A 17,593-nucleotide genomic window follows, 5' to 3' on the forward strand; every position below is an offset into this window, starting at 1 on the left:
GGAACCCCTCAAGTGGATCTGTTTGCGACCACGGTAAACCAGAAGTGCGAACATTATTGCTCAAGGGAATTTCCCCCGAGAGGAGCTCTAGGAGAGGCGTTTGTGGTGGACTGGGATTTCCCCCTACTGTATGCGTTTCCTCCAGTCCCTGTGATTCCTCAAGTAATCCGGAGGTTGAGAAAGTTCAGGAAAACCATGATCCTAATTGCCCCGGATTGGGCCAGGAGAACGTGGTACCCGGACCTTCTGGACATGTCCATCTGTCCTCCAATACGTCTTCCACAAAGAGAGGATCTTCTCTCACAAGAGGAAGGTCGGGTTCTCCATCCAGAGGTCAAGACACTCAACCTTCACGCATGGTTTCTGAGAGGTTGAGATACAAGGATTGGGATCTTCCGGATGACGTAATGGAGATTTTGCTTTCGGCCAGAAGGCCAGCAACGAAATCCTTGTACCGGTCTCGTTGGAACAAGTTCAGTAAGTGGTGCAAAGATAAAGATGTGGACCCTTTTCAATGTGGCACCCCAATGGTGCTTTCTTTCCTATTGAATCTAGCCAATCTGGGGCTCCAGATCGGAACAACTAAAGGATATCTTGCTGCGCTGTCCATTTTCAAGCGCTCCTCGGAAGAGGTTTCTTACTTTAAAATTCCATTAATCATTCAGTTCCTGAAAGGACTTACCAATGTATATCCACCAGTACTGTGTCATGTCCCACCTTGGGATTTAAACTTTGTTTTTACATTTCTAACTTGTATACCATTTGAGCCTCTGCATGCCTGTCCATTGAGGCTTCTAACACTGAAAACTGTCCTTCTTGTGGCATTAACATCAGCCAGCAGGGTTATTAAACGACAGGCTCTCTTATGTAAACCTCCATATACCATCTTTTACAAGGACAAGGTAGTTCTTAAAGTTAAACCATCTTTCTCAACGAAAGTTTCTAACTTCCATTTGTCACACAAAATTATTTTACCAACATTATATCCTCCTCTTCATTTGGGCAAAGAGAGATTGCATAGACTGGACCCCAAGAGGGCCCTCAGTTTTTACATTTCAAGAATGTCAAAATTACGTCAAGACGACCAACTCTTCGTGGGTTATACAGGTCGTAAATTGGGGTTAGCATTGACAAAACAAACTATATCCCGCTGGATCATTCTGGCTATATTTGAATGCTACAGATTAGCTGGAAAAGACCCACCGTATGGGCTACAAAGTCATTCCACTAGGGGAATGGCTACTTCTGCGGCTTTGAAGAGGGGAGTCCCTGCAAAAGATATTTTGCTTGGCTGCAACATGGGCATCCATGCATACCTTAATCAAGCATTACTGCTTAGATGCCGCCTCCTCCAATGAGGGTTTATTTGCCAGGGCGGTACTTCATTCCATCCATGAAAACAATAACTAGCACTCCCACCTCCAAATTGACCACTGCTATGGAAGTCTATCACAAGATGAGGAATACTTGGGAGGACACAATCCATTTGAAGAACAAGTTACTTACTGTAACGTTCTTTCAACTGGATGTTCCTCCCACGTATTCCTTATCGACCCTCCCAGCCTACCCCGCAGTGCAGTTTACGTTTTCTTACACTTTCCTCTCACGATGGGCCTATCAGTCACAGGACACGCCTGGATGTTCCAAGAGTATTTCCTCGAAAAAACAGAACTGAAGCCAACGTGCGCAGCTCGAGCTATTTATACCAGCAGTGACGTAGACACAGAACAGAGCCCGTCGAGGGACAATAGACGCCACGACCTCGAGCACAGCGCCCTCTGCCGAAAATGTTTTCCGAAGCAGCAAAGCTGGTGATAACGAATATCATAAGATGAGGAATATGTGGGAGGAACACACAGTCGAAAGAACGTTACAGTTGGTAAGTAACTTGTTCTTCTGTCGATTATATGCCAATGGGGGTTCCAGTGCCAAATTAAAGAGAGAAGGAGATAATGGGCAACCTTGTCTCGTACTTCTATGTAATTGAAATGATTCTGAAAATCCCTCATTTACCCAAACCCTAGCAGATATATCTGATTGTAATGCCCCTATAGCATTAAACAGTGGGCCAAGTCCCATTTTCAATAATGTTTTATTTAGAAAGGTCCAGTTCACCGTATCAAAAGCCTTCTCGGCATCTAAAAAAATTAACAAAATGTCTTTAATCTCTGAATCCGGCAGGCCCAATATATCCAAAAGCGTACTAATACCATATCCGTATCGCTGCCTCAAAAAACCTTCCTGCGATCTGTCAATTGGTTCTCCCATATACGTGTCTAATCTATTTGTCAATATCTTAGTAAAAATCTTTATATCTACATTTTAATAGTGATATAGGGCGGTAATTACAACACTTGGTTGTATCCATCCCCGACTTGGGGTTTACAGTAATGACAGCCTCCTTCATTGAGGGACACAAAGTCCCCTCCATCAGAAAACGATTATATAATTCACACAATTCTAGCGCCAATCGTACATCAAAACATCTATAAAATTCGACTGGCAGACCATCCATACATGCAGATTTCCCAATTCCTACATTCCTTGGATAAAGCAAGGATGTCAATCTTCTCATAAAAATTATCTAATTCCTGCATCTGCGGAGTAAGTTCTTCGGTATATAAGAAGGCGTAAATGGACCGAAAACACTCCACTATCTCTTTTTTCTTAACCGCTACACCTATTAACTCTATCTCCCTTATCTCTGGACAGAGCATACTTCCTTTGCAGGTCTCCCAATTCTGTCTCCAGTTCTTTCATCCTTGCCTCTCCTGTTTTCCTCGCCCTAGCAGTCCAGTTAATTAACTCTCCCCTAATTGAAGCTTTAAAGGAGTCCCAGACCACCAAACTATCAGCGGATCCTTTTATTTTCCTTAAAGTAATTTGTTATGAAATCACTCAAAGCTTTTGAAGTGCTTACCTCTTTTAGAATAAAGGATTTAAGCCGCTATCTGTAAATTCCTTGCCTATCAGTATTAAAGTTCAACTTAATCCCCCCCATCGAGTGGTCAGAAAGATTGCGTTCCCCCATGTTTCCCTCTATCACTGCTTCAACCAATTTATCTAATACCAAAATATAATCAAGTTTGGAATATGAATCATGCACCAGAGAGTAAAAGGAGAAATCCCTGTCCCCTAAGTGCAAATTCCTCCAAATATCCACGAGGTCAAACACATCCATAAATTCTTGTTACTCTTTACTCTATTTTTGTCCTGTGAAATTACATGTTGATCTATCCATTTTGTAATCGAATACACAATTAAAGTCGCCTCCCAAGATAATAGACTCACCTCCAATGTCACGCAGCGTCATTTCTAAGGACTCCAAAAATGTGCCACCTACAACACACAGACCGTATACAGAACCAATTGTGAACAATTTACCTTCATATTTTAAATCAACCAGTATAATACGAACTTTCTTGTCCATACTTTATCTACACACATGTTCAAACCCCTTCGGAACAAAATCCCCACACCCTTCGATTTCGAAGAATGACAGTTTAATAATATTTTCATGTATTTTGAGTTAGTTAGCAGATCCCCAGAACCCTCCAAGTGTTGGTGATGTGCAGCATACGCATAACACTTGATGAGCTCCCTGTTTATCTGAGTAATGGTTGAAATGTGTCTGGGACAGACTGGTGGAACCAAGTAATGCAGCCAGCTCCTATCATGGGGCTGAAACTCTTGTTTGACTCGCAGGAACCGGACAATTTGGTATCAGCCGGTAGATCCATAGTGTATCCTGTGGTGGCACTGTCAGTGTAGAGGAATAGATGCAGTGGTCAGAGTGGGTGGGGTTCTCTGATGGCATTGCATGACTGATTTAGTGGAGCTTGGACACCTGTACTTCGTCTCCCTCGGATTCCATATGGTGGAGACGTACGGCATACGCATTTGATTTGGGACTGGATTGAAACATGGTTATCCGCTCTCCGTGGTATTGTATTTTACGCTTTAAATACTGCATAGAAGCCCGTGTAGTGATAGCAGCATGTTATCACTCTGTCTTTGAGAACGAAATGGGCTGACTTGCTGACCTGATATTACGGCTTTCTGAGGAGAATAACACTGTCTTGTTTCTTGCCATAGTCCATTTATAGTTTATGTGGAAGTATGTCTCTTGCTGGAGCTGCTTCCTTTTGTTCTTACAAGATGCTTTAAAGTTTTTCACATGGGTGAGGTTCTTAAAGTCCTTAAAGTGAGCGTTAGGATGGATGCTGACCTTGTTTTGATGTTTCTTACGTGGTTGCATGAGTGCATATGTATGGCTTGCTGCCTGTTGATTTTAGGGTACTATCTGACTACTATGACCTTTGGATTAGCACTCGTTAATGCATTTCCCAATTCTTAGTATGATGGTACCACGCCACCTGAGCTTGCCTTGAGGTTGGTGGTATTGCAATTGTTGATTACAGGGCTATGGTTGGCGCAGTATGGCCCTTGCTGGTTTTGTGTTGAGAGGAAGAGATGAAGTACACGACATGCATGAAATTCATACATACACGAACATATGTTGACCTTTAGCCATTTGCTGGCTGCACTACCAATGTTTATTGCCTCAATTATCTATTTATTTTTATTTATTATTATTTATCGGTTTCTCCTCTGCCCCGCACTCTCCACTCTCCCCCTTCCATGCACTTTTCCCCTTTCCCTTTCCCATGCACTTGCGCGTTCTCAATGTCACTGGGCCTGATAAGATCGTTGTGTTCTCCACTGTTCCCCTCCCTTGCCTTGTTGCGCTCTGAAACACATGTGTATGAGCGCGATACAAATAAAATATCATATCACATATCATATCATTATAATGTTCTACTTGTAAGAGTGTTAGTGTTAGACTAATAAGTTGTAGTGAGTGTTAGAATGTAGAGGTCTTATCATTTGGAGACAAAAGATAGTGCTGGGTTAGATATTTTATGTTTTCTGTACTTGTAGTCGCTCCTTTACATAGCCTACTTGTTACTAATTGAATTCATAGGTACTGGGTTTAACTTTGAGAGGGTGATTGCTTGAGGGTTCATATGTTAATGTTCTCAATGAGGAAAGCACATCTCCGGTTATAGTCAAAACTAATGAAGGGAAGTAAGATGTATATATGGTTAATTAATGTTGGTTGGTTGGTTAATATGTAGTTATGTAGGATGTTGTAAGGGATTTAAGGGTGTTCTGAGGTTTTGCACAGCTTAAAGTTTGAATTATATTACAAATGTACACTAGTTAAGGGCCAATAATGGGATGGTGGGAATTTCTAGATTGATATTGTGACATAGTTGATTACCATTAGTAATAATTGGAGCAAGAATTGTACAAAGATAGGGGGTGCAGGTTTCTGGGAGTATAGTTGGGAATAGTATTAGCTATGTATATAATAGGCTAATATTTGAGTCCAATATCAGTTGGATTTCATTCAAACAATACATCTATTTATGTTTGTGTGGTGCCTTTGTGTTTGTCTTTGGGGGGAGGATGCAATATGTCACACTCTGTTCCACTATCATGATGTAAGGTCCAGAATTGATGATGGAACTATCAAAATGCAGAGAAATCGAATGTGATATTGATGAATATATGTTAAGGTTATACTGGGATATGAGTATAATGTAGAAAGGTACACTGAAAATATAAGGGTGTAATTTGAAATGGGGCTACTGTCTGAGTACTTGGAATGTGAAAGGTCTAAATTGGCCAAGGAAAAGGAGGCAAGTGTTATCTAAACTATGGAGACTCATCTTTTCTAACACAATATGGTAGCTCATCGGGTCTGTCTGTTTTTCTTAGCGGCTAGATGCCCTCTGGCCATAGTCCATGCTCTATAAATACGGCACATTACATTACATCATGCTCTACTGTGCTCTCCATGTCTCCTGGATCTCCATACCTCAAATGCCATCTTCCACAACTTCCTGCTGCTACTCTTCCCATATAATCCTACCACGGATGAGGTTGGGCATCTGAATGTGTAATTGGTGTCTATGTGAGAGTATAAAATTGACCTGGTGGTTGTGTAAAGCTTGTGTGAACGATCATTTGGACTCCCTTGCATGGTGGACCACAACGCTGACCCTCATGGCGAGCTTTGAAAACTACTGTCCACCATCTTCCTTTCAGTTTATTAGCATCCTCTGGTTGACTGATTCCACATGACGACCGTAGGGCCTCCCTTCTGGATTCCTTCGAGAATATGATGTGGGGCTTGTACCCAACAACTGCAGGTTCTCAGTCTGTTGTGACCTGGGCCCAGAGCAGAACCCACGATCGGTGCTCACAAACTTGTCAACTTCTACCAAACTGGTTTCCTTGTAGGTACCACACAGGTGGCTAATTCCGCTGGATCATGAACAACCCACCCTGCTCAGCTCTCTAATCTGCAGTGGCTTGGGCCTTAGTGAATGGAATCCATAATACCTTCGCCAATTTCGCATTAACTTAAAAGAAAAATGACTTCAACTGCTAGTGCTATACATGTGTGACCCTGCACTATGTGACCTTAAAGTGACCGTGGTCTGTTCACATGTTTGCTAAAGCTGACGATCTGTCCTTTGTTTCCCTATGGAAAGGCCCTCGGAAAAGCAGTTTTAAAAGTATTGTTTTTTTATGCAGTGTTCATTGGCTAAAACCTTTTTTTTATGGGATACATTGGCAGAGATCTTAGTGTTTATGAAAATCAGTGCAGATACCCAGGATTAAAATCTGGTTTCACAAGTATCAGAGTTATGACGTGTGTTGGCATGTAGTATGCTACCTAATGTATTCAGCCAACGTTGGGAGCTAAGGGTCAAGGTAGGAGGACCTCATGATGGGGGCTCATTAAAGATGATGATAACCGGTGTTTGTAATACAGCTCCAGGACATCATATTTCAGGTACAAGTGTACATTCTTCTGTTGGAAATGTTGCAAAGTTTTTTTTTAAATAGTGTCAATAAAGGTCCACTTTCGAACCACATTTAAGACAGATCTGTGCGACCCAAACTTCAACGCACTTTTTTCATCCTCAAAACACGGTTTTCTATGTTTTAAAAGTGACTCGGAATGGGTTCAAAATACCATAGTAAATGCAAAGGGTACATTCCTTTTCACTGTTGTGTTTTTTAAATGTTTGCTGTGCAAATTCAAGGAGTCGAATCCGCGGTTTATCATTTCGAAGAGTATGTTGCCTTGAATAACCTGTTATTGGTTACAATGACTCGTGAATCCCACCACACAGATTAGTATTCTGGATTTCCAAGATGTTCCTCTTTCCACCGCATCCTATACTATGAATCCCACCACACAGATTAGTATTCTGGATTTCCAAGATGTTCCTCTTTCCACCGCATCCTATACTATCAAGCTTCTTGCTTACGCTTGTATTACGATCTGCGAGAAGGCATGCATCTCTTTCTAACACGCCAAAGGGGAATGTAAGAATGCTGTTTAGAGAAGTCTGTCTATGTTTGAGCTTTGTGGCGCGCAGCTTGTCGCGAACATGGTACCCCAGCGTTTGCCTCATGTAGCCATGGGGTTTCCGAATAGGGTTAATCATATTCGCTCCTAGTCGACGTTTGCTCGACCTGTTCGATATTCCTCAAAATCAAACCGTAAAGGCTATGTTATCTGCTATATCTCCCTGCTCCGGCACAATGAATAGCCTACAAACAAACCAAGTAACTTAATTTGGTCCCTCCCATACTTTTCCATATAACTCCCCTCCACCAAAGAGACCTAACCTCTGATGTAATAAATGCTGTGCCAAAAGGGCGTTGTGTGTGCTGTTTCATAGATGTCGCTTTCTTTTCAGAATGATTTGTCTGCAGAGTTCGACAGTATGAGTGAAGAACGTACATCCAGTAGACTCATGAATCCTATTTCTCCGGGTAGGTGTTTGCAATAGATGTCACGTTCCTAATATTGCCTCAAACATGCAGTTGTTTGCTCAATTATTTGCAATTTGCTCACTTATTTGCAATTTGCCTAGCTATGTGGAGAACACCCCCTCAAGATGGCGTCTCAAAGAAATGTTTAACAAGTGGCCATTTCCCTGTTAGTGTTTGCATAACGCAGCTTCCAGTTTTCCAGTGGTTCTGAGATAAAATAATTTCTAGTTGGTGTGGTGGGTGGCTGCATGAAGGGGAGGTTATCACGCGAAATTTCTATTTTCCTTTAAAACTTGATTACACGAAATCTGTAATATCTTGTTGGTTTTTAATAACAAAAATGGAATGAAAGGGTATTTTTTCGGTTTTCCCTGTATTATCTTTCGTTAACTGTAGACTGAATTGTAATCCATAAAATACCTTACTTGACTTTGATTTCTAGTGATCTGATTTGTTCACCGATGTCCAGCTGTTAGGCAGAATCATGTGCAGTACCCTTTGGGAACACTACACACAATTAAGACTGCAAGTGTAAGTACAATTTCACCTTTGGTACACGCCTGTACTACACAGTAAAATGGTAGCGATGGCTGAGCAGCCAGACCTATCTCAAGTGTAAAGTGAGCAGTACAAGAGATTACACAAAGGACAACAATCACTATGGTTCAAACAAACACTGATTCAAGGTTTCTGAGTAAAAGAATATACATTTATTTACACCATCATTTATAAAACAGTTCACTATCATAAAGCAGCAGAAAATCAGTCTTAATATACTACAATAAAACCCAGTCAATTCTGGACAAGTCAAGTTCAAAATGAAGTGTGAGCAAAATGGCACTCCAGCTATTTAAAAGGGAGAAAAAACAAGGTTATCCAAAATCAATAGCACCGACAAGTTATAGGCAGGGCAATCTAGAAAAGGTTACTACAACCAGGATTCAAGTCAATATGTCTGGGCCAATGTTAATGGTTCAGAGTCTTTGCAGAGGATCACACAGTTCAAAGTAGTTCGCGGTTAAGTCTTTGCCAAGAGTTCAAAACAAAGTTGGTCAGAGGAAAAGTTACTTAAAGGAGAAGAGAAAGACAAACTTTCGGAGAGGCGAAAGACTTCCTGCGCTTTCACCGCAGTCGGACGGAACGAAGGACTGAATTTGCACAGTACCTTTCAAGAAGAATGCTGCTGCTGAGGCAGTTGTTCCTGCAGGCTCGCGGTTCCTGAGGCTTCCGTCGTGGTGACAAGGACGGCGGCTGGAGGGTCCTGCGCTGCCCAGGGAAGAAGCCAGCAGCGGAGCAAAACAATGAATAAAAGGTGCGCTCCTTAAAACCCAAACTGGTTCTCTTCCCCCTGGCTATCCGATCTACTGCAGCGATGCACAGTAAATTCGACCAGGATGAGGACCGGTGTCTGGTGTTTGGCGAGCTGGTTGTTCCCACCAAACTCAAGGGAAGAAGATTCCTTGCAGATCTCCTCTGTCATCGAAGTTTCAGGCGATTCTGACTTGCAGCAGGGCTTCACCGGGTGTCCAGTAGTTGCAGCAGTCGTCTTAGTTTGTAAGGTCAAAGGTTAAGAATGGGGTGAGTATTTTGGGGTCCCTACCAAATTTGGTAACCTGTGAAAATACATGGGCCACATTTGGGCTGTGAACTAGGCCCTGGCCCCCTGCTCCCTCCCCAGCCTGCAGTAACACACAGCACTCCCCAGTACCTCAGTGTTTTACACCTTTTCTCTATTTCAAGCATAAGGACGCTGAACATGGCAAAAAAAGTGTAAAATGCTGCAATGTCTTGCTGTGTATGGCAGTGGGGCATTTTATAGAGAGCCCCGTGAGGGAAAACAGTACCATGCCTTCCCTCTGAGAGCCCTCATGTTGTAAACCCTGGAGAAGTCTGAGAAAAAAAACCTTGTTTTAAAAGGCCTGCTGCGGCGGATTGTACCTTAAGTATGCATGACGGTGCAACGCAGGAGCAGTTTTACCGTAGCCCAGAAACCATTATCGTTTCAAAATCCCTGTAGCAATCTAGCATTTGCAGCAGGTCAGTGAGTTAGCGTTACAGTGTAAATTGCGGCTATAAAGGTCGAAAGACTCTGAAAGGGTTATGTTAGGGAATGGCATATGACTGGCTGTCCTGATTTAGAAATGCAAGATGAGTAGGTAGTGATATGATATGGCATTTATAATTCGCCTGTACACAAGTGTTTCTAGGTGTGACAAGCCAGGGGGTGGGGAGGGCCGTATTGTGAAGGGACAAAATAACGATCTTAATAGGCCTTGTGTCATTTAGATCGTGCAAGGCCGGTGAAGACGGAAGGGGAGAAGTGCCAGGGGGGAGTGGAAGGGGGAAGTGCAGTTAACTCACATGCGCAGCCAGCGGGTGGCTCATAAGTGAAGGGACTGTAGGCTTGCAGATACAGACCCTTAGGTGCTGGGGAGCCCAGAGGCAGTGCAAGGGCAACTGGACATAAAGGAGTCTGGGCCCGAATTCAGAGGGTGACCAGTACGCAGAGGAGTCTGGTGCATCAGCAGGGGAGAGGAAGAGAGAAAGCGGAAGCAAAAAGGAAGGTCTTGAGTTGCTTCCGAAACCGGGGGTGGTTCTGTTTAAGTTTGAGAGCGGCAGGGAGGCTGTTCCAAAAGGAGGACCCAGCCGAGGAGATGGATCTGCCCCCAACTCTCTGCTTGGAGAAACATCTGACCCTCAGAGAGTTGGAGGTGGATGAGCGGAGAGCTCGAGAAGGAAGATGTTTTGGAAGAGAAGGTTGGAGGTAGAGTGGTCGCAGGCCCCAGAAAGCCTTATGCATGATGCAGAGGGTCTTGAACTTGATCCTTGCAACCACAGGGGCCAGTGAAGAGATTTCAGAGCAGGAGAGATACGATCGCTGGGCTTGAGGCCAAGAACAAGTCTCGCAGTCCTGTTCTGGATAAGTTGTAAAGGTCGAAGAGTAGAGGCAGGAAGATTTAGAAAAGGCTTTTGCAATAGTCCAGCCGAGAGAGGACCAGAGCTCTGAGAAAGTGAGCTTCTGGGGGAAAGTGAGAAAAGGAAGAATACCTCTGAGAAGGTGCAGCTGATAGTTTGACTTAGAGACGTCAGAGATGTGAGGCGAGAAGGAGAAGGTGGAGTCGAAAATAACACCAATGTTCTTAGCCTCAAAGGAAGGAGCAGGAAGAGGGCCCAGAGTAGGCAGCCAGAGAGCGAGCGGAAAGGACGGAGTGGGTGTCCCAATAAGGAGGATCTCGGTCTTACTGGCGTTAAGGCCGAGATCATTGGCGGCACATCATTCCTGAATAGCGGCCAGACAGTCTGGCATGAGAGAAGAAGCAGAGGTGGATGAGGGGAGCCTGAAAGAGAGCTGAGTGTCTTCCGCATAACATTGAACATTGGAACAGAAAGTAGCGATGCGGTGGGCGAGAGGTACCAGGTAGTGGTTGAAGAACCAGGGAGAGAGGTTAGACCCCTGGGGAACACCACAAGTATAGAGAGAGGTAGAAGAGAGGAAAGACCCCAGTTGGACCCGAGAGGGTCGGTCATGAGACAGGAGGTCAAGCAGGCCAAGCAGGCCAGGGCCTGATCAGCAATACCAAGGTTGTCGCAGAGGCAATTGAGCAGGATGGCATGGTTGACCGTGTCAAAAGCAGAGGATAGATCGAGGAGAATGAGTATAGAAGGAAGATTAGAGTCAAGATTGGAGAGCAAGCCTTCACGGGTGTTCAGGAGAGCAGTTTCCGTGCTTCTGGCAGCTCTGAAGCGAGACTGGTGGTCATCGAGGCAACAAACAGATTGAGTATGTAGATTAAGCTGGGAGATGGCCACCTTTTTCCAAGAGTTTGCCCAGGAAGGGAGTGATGGAGATCGGGTGATAGTTAGCTGTAGAGGAAGGATCTTCCGAGGGCATCTTTAGAAAGGGGTGCACAAGCGAGTGCTTAAAGGGGATGGGTGGGGGGGAGTTCCAGTAGCAAAGGAGTGATTGCAGAAATCGGCCAAGGCAGGAGCAAGGGTGTCTGTGGTCCTTGATGGTTCTGGACGACCAGGGGAGTACCTGCTTTGACGAGATCTTCACAGATCGGACTTGTCTAGAAACATCGTCTGGGTGAACAGGGGACAGGAGGAGAAAGGAGGAGGAGAGAATGCTTCAAACGGGCAATGCATGGAGGAGGAGGAGGAGGAGGAAGAGGAAGACCTAAGTTTTAGTAGTGAAGTGAGAGGCCAAGGCCGTGCAGAGGGCCTGGGAGGGAACAGGAGAGGTAGAGATTGTAGCAGGATTGGCCAGCTCCTTGCAGATTTTGAAAAGTTTGGCCGAGTTGTTAGATGCCGCAGAGATGCGGCCTTGCATGTAGGCTCTCTTCTGTACTGCCTTTGGAGCAGGCGTCAGGTCAGTTTGTCGGGGTGTGCCCGATGCCCTCCACTTCCTCTTTGCCACCGTACACTGAGTTTAAGGGCAGCGAGGTCGTAATTGTAGCAAGAGTTGTACTTGGATTTGGGCTTCAAGCGGATCTTCATGACGGGGGCAAGGACATCCAGAGTGTTGGGGATAGAGAGATGAAGGTTTGAGAGGGCTGTGTCAGGGTGTGAGTCAGCCAAAGGTGCAGGAGGAGGAGAGCAAGTAGTGGCGAAAGCCTCAACTGACGCACTCTTCATGGGTTGGATGACTGAGAAGGTTGGTAGCAGTTCTGGAGTCGGCTTGACCTGCAGGGCTGAGAGGGAGAGGTGGGAAGAAGGAAGAAAGGAATCACTCCCAAGAGAGAGGAGTGCTGAGCGGGTTAGAGAAGGGGAGGTCTGTGGAGATCAGAACATCCAGGGTGTGCCCTTCAGAGTGAGTCGGGCCAGAGGGAAGAATAGAGAGAGGGAGAGAATCGCAGAGGTTGTGAAAGAGTCCTAAGAAGGTCTGGTAGTATCCAGGTGGATGTTCAAGTCTCTGAGGAAGCGAAGACGAGGGGTAGAGGCAAGGAGTGAAGACTAGAGGTCAGCCCACTCAGAGAGGAAGAGGGGACCTGGCCAGGCGGCCTGTAGATAGTGGCCACAGTGAGAGAGAGGCCAGGGGAGACAGAGAGCCTGCAGACCAGGCATTCAAAGGAGGAGTAGTGCTGCATTGGAATGATAGAAGCAGTGATCGACTCCGGGACAATCAAGGCCACACCCACACTGGGATGGTTGGTTCTGGGTTCGGAGACGATCTTGTAGCCCATCGGGAAGGAGAGTGTCGAAACCCGTGACGGAGCTGGCCGTGACCAAGTCTCGGTTAGACAGAGTACATCCAAATCAAGCTCTTCCAGGAGACGGCAGATGTCAGAGGAGTGTTTGACAGCTGAACGAGCGTTGAGAGTAGCGATGTGGAGCAGGTTGCCACACTTGAAGGTCTTCCTGGGGAGGGGTACAGGCCAGAGGTACACCCTGCGGAAGTGTTGGTGGTGCCTAAGGATGGGCAGAGTAAGGAAGAGAAGGCAGGGTAGTCGGAATGGGAGAAGACGGTGCCAGAGGGATGGCAGAGGAGGGAGGCAACAGAGTTGAGGTAGGGGAGGGAAGGCTGCACAGGGAGGGGGGTGCAGACAGGAGGGAGGCACAAGGGGGGACACTAAAGGGAGGGGGCACAACAAAGAACAAGAACAATGGACCTACACATCGGATTCAGTTCAGAGCCATCAGCAAAGGAAAGAGCACAACGGGGAACCTTGAAGTAGAGAATGCAGATGCAATACAGGACCAAAAGCAAAACGCAGAGGTCAGCAGGGAACCTAGAAGTGAAGAATGCAGGCAATTGCAATGTGATGCCACAAACTGTGGATAGCAATACAATAGCAAGAACCGTAGCGAGCAAACACAAAGTCAATACAGTCAACAAGGCATAGAAGTCAACAGGAACCTAGAAGAAGAATGCAGTCAATACAAAGTAATGCCAAAAAAAACAGTGTAGCACAATACAGTGTCAGAATAGTACACAATAGATTGAAGAGGCAAGGGCTGAAATGCGAGAGGAAGGAAGGGAAATGCATGGGGGTTGGGGGGTACAGGATGCAGTGACCTACGATGCGAGGGAGCGCACGCGGCCCGAGAAGCAAGGGAACGCACGCAGCCAAGTTGTACGCGCCAAGTTGTGGGCTCATTATTTGAGCACAACACAATACAACTCACCCAGATTCGACTTACCGGATCAGTTGCAGCAGGTCGATGGCTGCAGGCTAGGTGCTACCATGGCGCACACACACACACACACCACTGGTTGGTGCGGTCAGCCTCTGCTCCTTGTCCGAGGGGGTGGCCAAAGCAGGGTTGCCTTGGGTTGTACCCTTTCATGCCGTCTTACGCTATGGAACCAGGGGTGGACTGGCCTATACGGATCTCTGGAAATTTCTTGGTAGGGCTCTGCACCCTGATCCACCTTTGTTTGATAACCCATTTGGTCTATAAGCAAGATTTCTTAGGAAATGGGTGGGGCTTGCTGAAAATGTGTAATATACTGGCAGTTTGAAAATTATTTCCAGTGCCTCTTTTGTGTCCCAGTCCACCCCTGTATGGAACTCTTAAAACGTTTTTGCTAAATTATGCCAATGTAGGCCAGCCGAGCATTCCAATTTCCTGACATCTGAAAAAGAGTTGGGGCTGCTTAGTAGCGACAGCCCACACTTGACCCTTTTGCAAAACCAAAATAACTTCGGCTCAGCTTCTCGACCTCACCTGTGAAATAAAACACACACAACTGATTTATGTGAGTCAACCTAGATCCACAGCTGCTTTATTAGGCAGGATGTATAGGTGAGCCATAACTTGAACATCACAGCTTCAGGATTCTGCACTATGTTGTACTAATCTAACCCTGAGTAAGGAGTAAGTTCTTGGTCCTCACAAGGGGCCTCCTGGATCTAAAACTCCCATCCTTCTCCATAAATCACTTTATCTATGCCATTTAAACATAACATTTTTATTTCAACTTGCTCTTCCAACTCTTTTGTTATTTTGTCCCAGTGCTCAAATCTTCACCCCACCCCATTTGATGGCTCCTGATGTGGCAACAGAACCTTCGATAGAGGTGAGGCGCTGCTGCTAATAACTGCGACCACCCAAGGTCTCCGACGGGCACCGCGTTTGCTGGCCGAATTGCTACATATTTAAACACTGGAAAAATTGCCACATGAGAAACTGGTACAGCTAGTCTCACGTTTGTCTTAATCACACCCATACTCCTGTAGGAAAGGTTATTGGCTAAATCATTCGTACAGCATATTCTGTGTAGTGTAGTACATGGGTTACTAACATTTGGTATTGGAGCCAACAAGGGGGGTGGAATTGGTGACTAGCATTTAGTATACAGGTGAGAATTGGTTACTAACATTTAGTATAGAGGTGAATTAAGTGGGCTTAGATGTGTTAGGTCACAGGCTCTGAATTTACTAATGTGCAGCAAGTGCACAAACACCTCTGACTGATCATTGCCAGCTTTGGAAAATAATGCAAAATTGAAAGCTGAACAGTAGTGCTTCGCATGGCAGAGAATTCAGTGTAACAGCGCAATGGGCCCTGAGAATAAACATTCATTGTGTGGAGTAGGAAGAGAGGAAGGAAATGCAACATTATTTGCAGGCTGTGGTATGCAGAATACTGTCCTAAGGTCATTTAAACCAGGGACTGGAAAGTTAGACGAGTGGTATCGGGATGTGTGCTGGGAGGTTCCGACACGTGGTATGACAGATGATGCCACGGAAGAGGCTTTAAAATGATAAAGAAAATGTAGAGAGACCTAGATTGAGAGCTGGTTTTCTCAGAAAAGTTTAAAAGAGGGAGAAAGGAGGAAAGAGTTTTTTTTTCCCTTGGGTCTTCTAGCTTCCTGGGAAGAGAGTTGGTTATTCTGGCAGCTTCCTGGAGAGACGGAGGCTGCTGGCTGGCTAAAAGGAGGGGCTGTCCTGCATTGCTGTCTCTGAGGTTTCCCTGCTGGGCTGCTGAACAGGGCAACTGCAGGGAAAGTTCTTGAAGGCTGCAGTTCGAATCGGGGGGCAGTGTCCTGGCAGAAGCAGACCAAATCACACTTGGCTGGAAGAAGGGCCTTGCAAGTGAAGGGTGTGGCAATTATACCGAAAAACAGAGAACTTAGTGTAAGTATAAATGGGTCAATAATCAATTGGGGCTCCTTCTGCAATATCTTTTAATTGGCAAAGTGTCAGACTGGACATATAAAGCAGAACTTTTTAAATCCTTCTGATGCCAAAAGACTAACAAAGTAGCCAGATTCTAAAGTATTAGCTGGGGGTTTCTTCATTCACGCAGAGGGTGGTTACAATATCGTAATCATGCTACTAATCCAATGTTGGGCACGGGTAGGGGAGTAACTGCCTCAAGTTAAAGGGAAATAGCTTACATTCGAATGGCGATGCTAACCCAATGAAAAGTACTTTGAGTGTTTTCTTTTATACTCCTTAGCTCCGCCCAGCCCAGCGCATCGCCCTTCAGTCCTTTTCTCCACGTGGTCGGGGCTGGACACACTTGCATCACCGGGAATATTTTTCTTTTCCTGTTGTCCTTATCTCCTGCTCCGGTTCTGCAGTCACGTAGTCCTCCGTCTATCCCGGATCGTTTGGGATTTATCGCTTGTTCCTCTTGCGAACGTCGCTTCGCTAGGGCGGATCCCCATTCTCTCTGCTTGGAGTGTCTGGGACCGGATCACTGTTGGGACTCGTGTTTCTACTGCGACTCCCTTTCGGTCCGGGCACTTCAGCGTCGTCTTCGTCGGTGGGAGGAGACCTTCAAAGAGTTCCTCCACCGCATTTTCAACTCCTCATCGACGGAAAGAAGAGACGCCCAGTAAGTTCCTTACTTTTCAGGGCACCTCGGCCAGGGGACTCCTTCCCAGGGTCCTCCAGGTCCGGGAGGGTCTTTAAAGGCTCTGCTACCAGGGTTTCTCCTGAGGTACCTCGCAGGCCTAATGGACGTACCAGGGTTTTCTCTGAGGGTTCCAGTGAGGAGCCTGTCGACACCGGATCACGATCCGAGGTTCACCAATCAGGTGCTAATTGCCAGCCCAGTCGTGCTGAGGCATTGGGTACCGGAGTTCACTCCAAGGTCTCCTTGTCTGGAGCTTCCTATACAGGCACCAGGGTGCGCCCTGAGGCCTCCGTTGAGGCTTTCTGTACCGAACCACGGTTCAAGGCCCTTCTCTCACGGGAGCAATAAAGAACAGACTCTGTTCAGAGGTTCCTCTTATCGAGGCTAAGGTGTCTGCCGACCGAACTGAGAGACCTGTTAAGGTCTTGTCTGTGAGGTGGATTCCTCAACTTTTCCGCGCTCGTGGTGTTACATGTTAGGTTGAGGGGGCAGAGGGAGAGGTCTCTGACTATAACTCCTCTGTTACCGGCTTTGCCGAGGTTCCTCTCTTGGAGGCTAATTCAAGGGGCAGGATGTCCAGTAAACATCCGAGGCCCCATTGTACCGGCTCTGCCGAGGATCCTTGTGTCAAGGCTAAAGTTTTGTTCAAGTCCCTGACCAGTCTGTGGAGATGCCTACCTCATCCACACACGTGACAGAGTTCTTCTCAAATGTTAACAAAATGGCGGGCCTTCCCGCGTGGTCTGCATTAGCCATTTTGGATTCTTCCCTTAAACCCACGCTATCGGGTCAGTGCGAACCCGTCCCGCCCTTCTTAAGACTGGCGTGCTCGGGTTCCACTTCCGCATATGGTCTCGCTTCCTGGCAGCCTCTTCGTCAGAGGATGCCTTTTTCGGGGAGTTTCAGAGACTTATGCACTCTGACC

General features: G+C 45.9%; 1 protein-coding gene across 5 annotated transcripts in view; it reads left to right on the forward strand.

Annotated features, from left to right (window-relative positions):
- Nucleotides 1–17,593, forward strand: part of CEP44 (centrosomal protein 44) — a 362,898-nt gene that overhangs the window by 243,546 nt on the left and 101,759 nt on the right. For all 5 annotated transcript variants that reach the window (XM_069631425.1, XM_069631427.1, XM_069631423.1 and 2 more), the window contains one exon: nucleotides 7,785–7,860. In XM_069631425.1, coding sequence (XP_069487526.1) covers nucleotides 7,785–7,860 — 76 coding nt within the window. The remainder of the gene's footprint in view (nucleotides 1–7,784; nucleotides 7,861–17,593) is intronic.

Source organism: Ambystoma mexicanum, chromosome 6q (assembly GCF_040938575.1).
Source record: "Ambystoma mexicanum isolate Mex_15411 chromosome 6q, UKY_AmexF1_1, whole genome shotgun sequence".
Classification (NCBI taxonomy): domain Eukaryota; kingdom Metazoa; phylum Chordata; class Amphibia; order Caudata; family Ambystomatidae; genus Ambystoma; species Ambystoma mexicanum.